General features: G+C 37.2%; 1 protein-coding gene across 1 annotated transcript in view; it reads left to right on the forward strand.

The window, feature by feature from the left end:
- The first annotated feature begins 23 nt into the window (after positions 1 to 23).
- LOC106871738 (uncharacterized) overlaps positions 24 to 12,960 on the forward strand; it is a 61,582-nt gene continuing 48,645 nt past the window's right edge. Inside the window, exon 1 of the mRNA XM_014918356.3 lies at positions 24 to 8,406. Within this exon, the coding sequence (XP_014773842.1) occupies positions 8,299 to 8,406 (108 nt within the window). The 5' untranslated portion in view covers positions 24 to 8,298. The remainder of the gene's footprint in view (positions 8,407 to 12,960) is intronic.

Raw genomic sequence — 12,960 nt, forward strand, 5'->3', positions numbered from 1 at the left:
ATAGATAGATAGATAGATAGATAGATAGATAGATAGATAGATAGATAAGGTGATATCAAAAAGTTCCTGGACGAGTTATGCACTGATCCCAGAATATATATAGATAGATAGATATAGATTCAAGGTTGAATATGGTACTTATGCGTAGGCACCCGAATATCGTATTGATACCAGAATTCCTGCTGCTTTTGGAGTCCAGCCTGGAAGTCATTTTCTCTAAGCGAGTCATGGACTTTCTGCAATTCACTCTTGATTTCATCAACTGTGTTCAAATGGCAACCTTTGAGCTGAATTTTCATCTTGGGAAAGAGATGGAAGTTTGCAGGTACTAAATCTGGTGAATAGGGTGGGTGCATGAGTGATACCATGTTGGTTTTGGTAATAAATTCATGAGTAAGGAGAGCTCAGTGACATGGTGCATTGCGGTTGTAAAGAATGCAATTCTTCGCACTCCACAGGTCTGGTCACTTTTGCCAAATGTCCTTCTTTAAACACTTCAAAACGTTGCAGTAGAAGTCTCGATTAACAGTCTGGCTGGGAAGGATGAATTCTCGATGTACAATACCACAGATGTCGAAAAAACTGATGAGCATGCTCTTGATTGAGCTATGACGCTGTTGTGCCACCTTTGGTCATGGAGATGAAGGGCTCTTCCTTTGTGACGACTGCTGCTTTGTCTCAGATCATATCTGTATGTCCCAGGAGTAGACTTCCCAAGCTTAACACTATATTTCACATTAGCTCTTTATTCTAACTTCCTGTCCATGACAAAATTGCAAACTACAACATATACGTGATCACATAAAAAAAAAAAAAAATTTCACAATTTGTGAAGTAAACATAGCAATGTCACTCAGCACACTGTGTCATGAAGGTCACTGTTTAGCTCTCACTGCACACGTGACCATGTGCTGCCATCTGTTGGCATGCTACAGAACTAGTCCAAGAACTTTTAGATACCACCTCAAATATATATATAATATATATCATGAAGTATATTTGCCACTTAAATGTGGCTAACCACTAAGGGTAGATGCTACTGTAGCTTGTAGCCCCAGGAGGACACCTCTTCCAGCTGGCTATTGACACACTTCACATACCTCTCTTTGTTCATATATATATATATATATGTATTTAAAGGTACTGTCCAGTCCATCTAAAGACAGGACCAGGTACTGCAATGGCTTAGGGTTCAAAGGCCCATAGCTCTTCAATGCCCTGCCACAGAAATTAAGAAACATACACAATGTGGGTGTTAATGTCTTCATAAAGGAATTGGACATTCTACTCTCCACAGTACTTGATGAACCATGGGCAGGTACAGATGAGAGCAGCAGTGTTAAACTCCTTCATACACCAAATGCACTAACAACCAAAGGAAAAGCACATACAGGAGTGGTGATATGAAATCCCACCACCCTCAAGAAATCAACCAAAGAAGAATCCTATGTAAAAGTGCAAAATCACAGTGGTGCTCCAACATGACTAAAACAAATAAAAGAATATATATATAGATATTATCATCATCGTTTAACGTCCGTTTTCCATGCTGGCATGGGCTGGATGGTTCGACTGGGGTCTGGGAAGCCAGGAGGCTGCACCAGGCCCTAGTCTACTCTGGCAGTGTTTCTACAGCTGGATGCCCTTCCTAACGCCAACCATTCTGAGAGTGTAGTAGGTGCTTTTTACATGCCACCAGCACAGGGGCCAGAGGAGCTGGCATCGACCATGATTGGATGGTGCTTTTTACGTGCCACCAGCACGGAAGCCAGTCAAACCGGCACTGGTATCGGCCATGTTCGGATGGTGCTTTTTACGTGCTACTGGCATGGGGCTCACAACTGCAATCCTAGTCTTTGGGATTCTGTTCTAGCTATGCTAGGGAAGCTCATCAGTGATAATGTAGCCCAACATTTGGAGCACTCATGAGAGTTCTGGTTAAATACTAGGCAGATTTAGGGGATGTGATGCAGTGGTGTTTTCATGAAATTAGTAGTAGCTGAGTTGTTCGTTTTCTGCTGTTAAAAGGGACAAGGTTAGTGCCACCTCACTGAAGGATACTCTCAAGCTCTCATGAAATCAATGCAAGTTTGACATGTGGATGATGCCTAGTTAGGGAAGGCTAAGGAGGAATGACGGGTTGTGTCTTCTGCATACGAAATGGTTGTAAGTATATCTTAAAATAAGTTTTCACAAAGTCACTGAGAAAAAAACAGACAGATTTGTGATCAGTATTATAGAGGGAGAAAGAAGGAAGCAGTGAAAGGGATGGATTGTCTCTTTTCTAAATAAAATGTCATAGAGGAAAGCATGAAGAAAGAGAGCCAGTTATACACAGAGTGATATAGAGTAAGAACTGAGACTAAGAGCAAATATACACAGTTTGTAGTATTACGGCCAAGCGCTTAATGGCAAATTATAGGTAGAATCCTGATCATAGCTTGGCTTCAACTGCAGGCTTGCTGGTGGCTGACAAGACCAAGAATTAACTGGTAAGTCCAGCTGCAAGGGAAATACTTTTATTCAGAAGGTCAGCCATCTATATGTTCTAGAACGAGATGGGGCTAATGAATGCTTTGTGGTTAAGCATCCCAGTTAGAGGCTATAGTAGACCCTGGTGGTTGTCAATGAGACAGACACCAAGAGAATTCTTCAGAAAATGCATCTTTTTAGTGCCTCTCTGTTATGATGGCTAGCGGAGAGTTCACCATACAGTGCAATCTTGAGATAGTAATTATCTGTCATCTTGGATATCTGGTCTGCTCAGCATAGTTGTGACCTGATGCATGTGTTTCATCCCTTCAAAGACTTCAATGTTGTTAAAAGAAATAACTCTAGTGGATGTTGAAGATAGTGTAGAGATATTTACTTGTGTAAAAGCTCAAGTAGACAGTAGGTAACCCATGACTTTGTACACACTGATCTTTGTGCCTTTTTTGAGATGCTTTCTGTTCTGGGTACTTGTACAATTTGCCAACCTTTTGTTGATAGTGGCATTTGACACGAAACACCTCAAGTTAAACTGGTGAACTGTCTTGCTAATGGTGGTAACCTTCTTCAGATGTCAGCTGATTGAAGGTATGTCTTCTTACAGTTGAAAAAAACTCTGTAGTCACTGTGAAGCAAGAATTTATACATTGCAGGGCTGACTCTGTGTGGGAAACCTGTAAAGCATTGCTGCTAAAGGGAAGCTCTTCGATGAATTGTTGTGTCTTGCTGTGAAACTAGTTATTTTAAGTTGAAAAAACACCTTTCTGCATTATCAGATATAGTGGCCCTTCTCCTTATTGAAATCTATTGTGTCCCATATGAGCATCATACTGAAGAATAGAATATAGCAAAGAAAGTAGGCATGAGGATGCATCCTGATTTTACATTGTTTTCCATTGAGACGGATTTGGAAAAATTATTGTTGTGTCTAACTTGTTCATGTTAATCCCTTTGTAACTGAATGACCATAATATTGAATTGGTAGGGAGTATGCCAGTCATTCCATGGCTTTTCACTGAACAAAGGACTACACACAGTGTTTGTTTGTAGACCTTACCAAAAAGATAAGAGAAAATAATTCATTGCTCAACTCATACTGGTACACCCTAGAAACAACAAGATCTGCAACTTCAACATTTGAACATGGCTTTGTAAAATAAATCTTTTCAGTAGAAGTTGCTTGAAGAGAGTGTGAGTCCATATAGGCAATATGAGTAGCATGTAAAGAAGATGGTTAAAATTGATGAGTTAATAATTAATCACTTAGCACACATAGGCACCCCAGAGAAATGTGTGGAGATAGGTAACATTTACTAGCAACCAAATTTGAAAACAGCCTATATGCTTTTTAAGATAAATTTTCACAGAAGCCTTTCAGAGAGAGGGAGAGAAATAGAGGATATATATATCCATGTCAACATGGAAGGCATACATTAAGAGATGATTATATATATAGCTTCCTTTATCTTGGTGACCAAGTCAGCAGTAGAGGTAGATGCTAGAATAAGAATAGGCTGGGAAAAGTTCAGAGAGCTTCTCCCTTTGTTGGTTACAAAAGGCCTCTCTCTGAAAGTGAAAGACAGATTGTATTATGCTTGTGTGCATGTACAGCAGTGTGTAAGTGTCTTGAAAGAAAAGTTGAGCATGAGACATCAGATGTGGTATGCAAGAGAGATGACTGCTCTGAATGGTTATGATGCATATGGACGAGGACAGCTGTGTGAAGAAGTGCTGATCTCTAACTGGAAGAGGTAGACCCAGAAGACCTGGGGCAGGGTGGTGAAGCATGATCTTTGAATGTTGGGCCTCACAGACGTGATGACGAGTGATCAAGAACTTTGGCATTAGGAAGGGCATCTAGCCATAGTAACCATGCCAAATGAGACTGGAACCTGGTGCAGCTCTCTGGCTCACCAGTTCCAGTCAAACCATCTAACCCATTCCAGCATGGAAAGTGGACGTTAAATGGTGATGGTGATATATATATATATAATTTTCAGCATTTAGGGTCAAGGCCTAAAATTACAGGTAGCATAAGGAGATAATCAATTTTCTGGTAAGAAAAGACATTAGCATTTCCAATAAATAGGGCGATGTGCAATATTCATAAACCACTAAATTTGATTATGATGTACCTCCATCTAAATTTTCTCTGAGGAAGCTATTATGAGTAAAAGAAAAGAAAATGAGAGCTTATCTATACAATTTAACACATTTAATGATGAAGGTTTAACCTTGAAAATAATGGTAACATAAAGAGATCATAAGTAATCACTCAGCTGATACAGGCACACCTGGATATCTCCAAGAAATGAGAAGATACACAACATTTGTGTGCTGTGAAATTGGAATATGGCATACCTCCATTGTAAAACATTCACAGAGGAAGCCACTTAGAGGGAGAGAGCAAAATACACAATAATATAAGGGGAGAGAGAGAGAGACTTGGCACACCTCTGTAGTAAAATTAATAAATTTTCATAGAACAAGCCTCCAAGAGAAAAAAAAAAGCATACATAGATTGGTATAAAGAGAAAGAGAGAGAGAATGACATTTCTCAAAAGAAATTACTACTGAGGAAATAACAGATATGCATAATGGGACATTGTCAAGGAAATGGCCTAGCTTAATGTGCAGAAAATAAGTAGGGACTCCAATTACATCGACTACATCTCTCATGTGTCCATAATGTTAGTATAGGTAGGATTATAGAGAGGGCAAATACACTGAGAGTTCATTTGAAATAGACTCTCTTCAATGCTCATTTGACTCACTGAAAGTAGTCAATAGCTTCCATGTCATCAGTGACCAAATTAGCAAGGAAGGTAAGTGTTCAGGATTCATAGTAAGGGTAAGAAGAGTTTGTAAATGTTCAGGAAGCTATTACTTTGCTGGTAACAAAGGTCTTCTAGTATGATGCATGTGTTAGAACTGTAATGCTGCATGGTATTGAGACATAGCCCTTCAATGCAGAAGACTCAAAGACAAGAAAGAAACAAAGCAAGAAAGCTCTGATGTAAACTTGATGTAAAAGAAAAATTCGGCAGCCATACTGCAAAAACATTAAAATTTGCAATGTCTACAAGAGGAAACAATATGTGACAACAAAGACAAAATAAGATCGAGAAGAGAAGCAGTTACTTCATTAAATCCCTAGAAATTTTGTAGATCTGATGGCCAAAGGGAAATGGCTCTTAAGTAGGTGGATCAACAGTCAGACAGGAAGTAATGAGCTGATGAATGTTAATGCTCAAGGGAAAGCTAAAAGTTTGTATGATGATAGTGCCACTTCTAACAATTTCTAATGCAAAACTTATAATACTTCCCAAAATTGTCTGATGTTTCTTGCAGGAGAAAATGCTACTGATGATATGAAATTAAAGTCCTTCCTTGTATATCACTTCCAAAACCTGATGTCTTTCAAGGATTATTCCTAGTTTAATATAATTGTGATCTTGTTGGTTGGAGAACTTAGAGCACTTTTCAAGACTTTTTTTTTTGCCTTGCTGTTGAAAGGTACTGTACCATCCAGCTTACTTAAATGGTCTTTCTGATAAACTAAGGAGGATAAACTTTTAGTTAGAGATTTATAGAGAAGGTTCAATATTTTGGTTGCAGTGAATAACATTACTGAGTCATGAGATGAAGTGAAATCCTCAGCTACGAATGGTGTTTGGCAAAACATATGGTCACATTGTATCTGTGATGTCATGGGTTTTTCAACAACAGAAAGTTCATATCAATTTCAGCAGGATATTGTGATACTGGTAAATGCTGTTGGATTTGAGGAATTCGAGAGATTTGTCTATAGGGCCATCTTTCCTTTAGACAATCTTACCATTAGGGCTATCTTTCCTTTAGACAATCTTACCATTAGGGCTATCTTTCCTTTAGACAATCTTGCCATTAGGGCTATCTTTCCTTTAGCCAATCTTACCATTAGGGCTATCTTTTCCTTTAGACAATCTTACCAAGCAATTGAACTAAATGTCTCAGCATTTCCATTTGCTTCAATCATCTAGATTGTCCTTGGAGAATAATAATTGATCATGACAGTGTGCATAATAATTGCTATAATCTTAATAATAAAATAATAATAATCATTATTGGTGAGCTGGAAGACAAAATTTTTTGTGGCATTTCATCCATTTTTATGTCCTAAGCTGAAATTCTGTCAAGGTCAAGTTTGTCTTTCATTCCCAAGAGGGTTGATAAAATAAGTACCCACATGAGCTCTGAGGTTCTTGTAATTGACTAGCCCCCTCTCCACACAATTTCAGGCTTGTGCTTATAGTAGAAAGGATTATTACTGTTGTTGTTATAATGTTTTATTGTGGTAATTGTTCTTTTTTGATTGTGTGTATATCAGTAAGTAAATATATGCACACACACACACCTATGCAATACAATCCTCCAAAAGAAATGTAAAATAACACAAAATATGACACCTGCTTTAAACAAACAAATATATAGTATAGATTCTGCAAGTTGAGTAATGTATAGACACTCTAGACTGTAATAGAATTAATGCTGACCTACTTGCATTCAATTATTACTTGAAAATTAGTTAGCCATGGTGCATGTATGGTTTTGTGGTTAAGAAGGTCACTTCACAACTTAGTAGTTTCAGGTTCAATGCCACAGCACAGCATCTTGAGTCAATGGATAGCTTATGAGTAAAATTTGATAGAAAGAAACAGACTGGATGCCAATCTGAGGGACTCCTCCTGTCTTTGAGGAGTCCAGTTTAGCATCATCATTTGGTCCTTGGATGCTTTTATAAGAGTGCACTCTGTTATAAGCATTTGGCCCAGGTCTCCAGTCTGAGAATAACATCATTCCTTGCTTTAGAGATGATTCAGAAGGAGTAATGGATACTGCCTTTCCACCTTGATTAAACCTTTAAAAATATATAAGAAAATTAGAGGTCAAATTCCAGTGCAGGTCACAGAATGAACTGTAGACTTTATGAGAATCAAATCAGTTCAATATATTTCTCTTGTCTACAAAGTATATTGAAAAGGGAACTATTTAAAAAATAGATTTTTCTAAGTATTATTTTTGTTCAAATAAGTATGTTTAGACTCAGTAATTGTGATACGGTTTATTGTGAGCCTTTGTTTTAATTGCGTGTAAAGTTGCAAAAGTCATTTCACATTCATACATTGTTGTGAATGGAACGATGAATTTGAGGGCCAATTTGGTGACATCCGGATAGGATTGCATCATTTCAATACAGAATTCACTGCAACACATGTTACAGAAGGTGTTTTTTGCACCTCCATCATTCAACAAGTCGAACTGTTCTTGTGACAGTACTTACTTACTGCCTTCTTGGCTCTAATAATGAGTTTAACATTACCACAAAGTCAAACAGTGTGGGGGAAGTGTATAATCAATTGTATTGACTGGTAAATATTGGTATATTGTCTAACACTCTATTGATTATGTGTATTCACTGCCCTTTCAGATCATTGCAATAAATAATCTCTTACATGGGCACAAGACTTGAAATTTTAGGGAAGAAATTATCAGTTATATCAACACTAGTACTTGACAGTTACTTTATTTTATCAACCCCAGAAGGCTGAAAAGCAAAGTCGTTTTCAATGCAATTTAAATTTGAAGCATAAAGTGATGTAATTAAATATCATGAGGTATTTTATCCAATGCTCCACCAAATCTGAGAATCCACCCACCTCCCTTCTCAGCTCATTATAATAATAATGTCAGACACAAAGATAAACCACTTCTCAACAAAGAACAGATTCGCTTGATCAAAGTTGAAGGTGTGGTTGTTGATTTTATATGGTTTCCAAGCATTTATATAAACAGTATTTATATAAACACTACTACATTCACCACACAAGCAGTCATCAAACTGTTTTCTGTATTTCTCCTTCTTTTTACTACTGGGTAAGTAAAAAAATTCTGAAGTTTAATCTATCGTTGTTATTACTGTTGGTGTTTTAATAATCTAATTGCTATTGTAGTTGCTTTTTAAAAAGTTTAATTGCAAAGTTGATTATTTTTACTATTTCTTAGAATTGTTATTTTTCCTTTGTGCATGAAGAAAATGGGATGAATATCATGCCACTGACCATGGGACACACTTGGCACTAATGTGATAGTTAAGGGTGTATCAGTTAAAGTATGGATTGGAAAATTAGAAACTGGGTGTGATGGGGAAAAGGCAGTCTTTGTTTTGTCATTGTTGTTGCTATTGTTATCGTTGATGTAGTTTGGACGATAGAGTAACAGAATCAGTTGAACTACATGAACAAAAATACCTTGAGGTATGTTCAGAGTTCAAATCCTGTCAAGGCTGATTTTACTTTTTATCCTTCTGGAGTTGATGAGAGTGGCTTTTATACCTAAATAAGAATTCATTATTATCAGTAGAGGTAAGGTAGTGAGTTGGCAGAATCATTAACGTGCTGGACGAAATGCTTAGCAGTATTTCGACCATTGGTAAGTTCTGAGTTCAAATTCTGCCGAGGTCGACTTTACCATTTATCCTTTTGGGATCAATAAAATAAGTACCAGTTAAATACTAGGGTCAATGTAATCAACTCATCCCCTCACCCAAAATTGCTGCCCTTGTGGCAAAATCTGAAACTGTTATTATTGGTAGTGGTGATGATGACTTATTAGATGAGTGAAAAAGCCGCACACATTTTGAGAGAAAATAAAATCAGTTTTATTGACTCCTGAGATGATGAAAATGTTAGTAGGCTGTGGTGGCACTTGAACTCAGAACATAATGATGATGTTGTTGTTTTTAAATTATTCCAATCATTTCAACTCTGCCACGCTAGACCCCCCATTTAACTTTTGTTGTCTAGGCCTCAGGTTTTTGAACAAAAGCATTCCATCTTATATTCAGACAGTATATTTGGGACTGTATTTTGTAATATGCTCTACTCTTCTAAAGATGTTTAGGGTGTGAATTGAGGGATATTTGGCAGGCATTTTTAGCAGGACATGCAACTACAGTGAATCCTAAAAAAAATTTCAGTTCAGTTTGTGTTCGAATGATGCTTATTTTGTTTACATTTAAAAGACATGCATTCTCCACATGGAGTGATTTTTCTTTTAATTGGATGGCCTCTTTCCATAGCTATTTAGATCCTTTAAAAGTAAAGAATGGTAAAGAATGGCAAGTGAGTTTAGTCCACTTGACATGTCTTTTGAATTGTCATATGTTTTATTATTATCCTTATTATTATTATTATTATTATTATTATTATTGTGAATTAGTAGGATCCTTATATCATCAGTTCAAATAGTGTCACGGTCAACTTTGACTTTCTTCCCTTCAGGGTTAGTAAAATTAAGTACCAGTCAAGTACTGGAGATTGATAGTATCAACTAAGCCCTCCTTCAACTTTCAGGTTTTGAGCCTGTCATAAAAGCAATTATTGTTATTATTGTTGTGGAGTGGCAGAATCATCAGAGTCTCACACAAAGTTCCTTGTGACATTTGTTCTGGCATTTTACATTCTGATTTCAAATCTTACCAAGTTTAACTTTGTCTTTCATATTTTTGTGACCAATGGCGTAGGAGTGGCTGTGTGGTAAGTAGCTTGCTTACCAACCACATGGTCCCGGGTTCAGTCCCACTGCGTGGCATCTTGGGCAAGTGTCTTCTACTATAGCCTCGGGCTGACGAAAGCCTTGTGAGTGGATTTGGTAGACGGAAACTGAAAGAAGCTCGTCGTATAAATGTATATATATATATGTATGTGTGTGTGTTTGTGTGTCTGTGTTTGTCCCCCCTAGCATTGCTTGACAACCGATGCTGGTGTGTTTATGTCCCCGTCACTTAGCGGTTCGGCAAATGAGACCAATAGAATAAGTACTAGGCTTCCAAAGAATAAGTCCTGGGGTTGATTTGCTCGACTAAAGGTGGTGCTCCAGCATGGCCACAGTCAAAAGACTGAAACAAGTAAAAGAATAAAAGCGAGTAATGAAATAAAGTACCTGTCAAGTATTGTGACTGATATCATGTTATAATGTCCTTATCCTCCTTGTCCTCCTCCACCTAGTAATCCATTCTAACATCTTACCTCCAATTTAGCATAATTCATTTTTTTTTTTCTCTTGTTCACCCACTCGAATAATCTATTGAGAGGTTATTTTTTACTTTTCAATCCAATCTTTCTTTAGTTCAAAAGTTATTATTTTATAATCTCCAACTACACCATACATGCCATTCTCCACCCACAACTTGAACCCAAGCATCTAAGACAAATCATCCAAGACAAGCATCTAAGACAAATCAATTTTACAGTCTGATGAAGTCAGCTCACAAAGAAAACTTTTAATTGACTGTCAACCTTTTGCTTGCACAAATATAATTGTGTGTGTGTACTACATTTACATGCCTATGTATGTATATGTGAGTGTGTGTATGTGTGTGAATTTATGTACAGATGTATATACATACATACATACACATATATATATATATGCAACATCATCATCATTTAACGTCCACTTTCCAATCAAGCAGCACTTGCATCAACCATGCTCAAATGGTGCTTTTTATGTGCCACTGGTACTAGCATCGGCCATGCTCGAATGGTGCTTTTTACATGCCACTGGCATTGGTGCCAGTCAAGTGGACCTGCATCAGCCATGACAACAATTTCACTTGACTCAACAGGTCTTCTCAAGCACAGCATATTGCTCTACGATTGAAGGGTACTTTTACACGGGCCGGTTATGCGATACTGGTATCGGCCATGGCTACAATCTCACTTGGATTGCTGGATCTTCTTAAGTACAGCATATCTCCAAAGGTCTCAGTCACTTGTCATTGCCTCTGTGAGGCCCAACATTCGAAGGTTGTGTTTACCACCTCCTCCTTGATCTTCCTGGGTCTACCTCTTCTAGAAGTTCCCTCCACTGTTAGGATGTGAAACTTCACACAGCTGTCCTCATCCATACGCAAATGTGTGTGTGTGTGTGTGAAGGTGTTGTGTGAAGGCTTACTGGTCAGGGTGTTGCATTGACAATCGCAAGATTGTAGGTTTGATACTTCCTGGACCGAGTGGCTCATTGTATTCTTGAGCAAAAGACTTCATTTCATGTTGCTCCAGTCCAATCAGCTGTAAATAGGTGACCATGTGATGGACTAGCCTTCTGATCAGGATGAATATTGTCCAGCCCAGCTAGCCAGCAAGGTGGCATCATTCGAAAGTTAAAACAATGTGAAGCGCATTGCAACCAGGTATGTTTAACAACATCCAATAGTTTGATGTCACAAATAAGCAGCAGCCTTATTAAAAATTAATTGTCAGTGACAGAAGCTGTATTAGTACCAAAAGATAATCTTTATATCCAACTAAACATTGTCATGGAGCAGAATTGGGCCGCATCGATTCACCAATGCAGGTCTCATTTTTTGCAAGTGAGCATGCATTTCAGCAAGTTGATTGCAGTAAACCTCTGCTGTAATGCTCTGATTGGCTTCCAGAAAGCTGTAATGGACAACACCAGACAGTCACTATAATCTTTTGCTGATGCAACTTTGCTTTGGGAAATGTTTGGGGGACTCATCACAATCAAGCCATTGACCTGATCATAAAGGATCCACTTTATGAGATTGGACCACCAAAATCAACCTTCTACATCTCAAATATGGAATGCAGGGTAAGGTACTGTTTACACAAAATGGTCATGGATTACCAAGATGAATTTAACAAGGATATATACATACAAACTCGAAAGTTTGTTACCAAAGTGTATCTGCATAAATCAAAACCAGTCATGGATTACTGAGATGAACTTACCAAGGATATATACACAAACTTTAACTTTTATTACCAAAGTCAGCCTGCATAAATCAAAACCAGTTAATTTTAATCTATTTTCAAAAATACTTTCTCATATATAAAACAACATTCGATACATTATAAAAACCTTATCTTCTCCATCTCTGACGAGCGGAAGTATTGTCTATCAATGTGTATCAACAATGGATTCCATTATAATGACAATACTTTCGTGAAACGATCGTAAGATGCATTAATTTACAAATTTTTAAACTGTCATGTTTCATATATTTACATATATTTTTAATACAATACTATTTTAGACATATATATCTTCGTGAGGAATTTTTTTGATATTGAATTTCATGCTATTATTTCAAAATACAGTATATATAATCGCTCATATTAATGTCTAAATACTTTATAGTATTAATATTTTTGACATTTTATACAAAGAGCACACATTATAAAGTCAGTGTATAATATTCTAACGGAATATATTTAATTAATGATATAATTGAAAAAATAACTGCAAAAATGATAACAGTGCAAATCATTGCAGCTGTCATAAGAAATCTGCATGTCCACTCAGGAACCAATGCATGCAAAAAAACATCATATACAAATGCACAATCACCACACCACAACATAGATACACATACATAGGAGCCTACAAAGACCATTTTAAAGT

This window comes from Octopus bimaculoides, chromosome 2 (assembly GCF_046866305.1).
Source record: "Octopus bimaculoides isolate indiv1 chromosome 2, ASM4686630v1, whole genome shotgun sequence".
Lineage (NCBI taxonomy): Eukaryota > Metazoa > Mollusca > Cephalopoda > Octopoda > Octopodidae > Octopus > Octopus bimaculoides.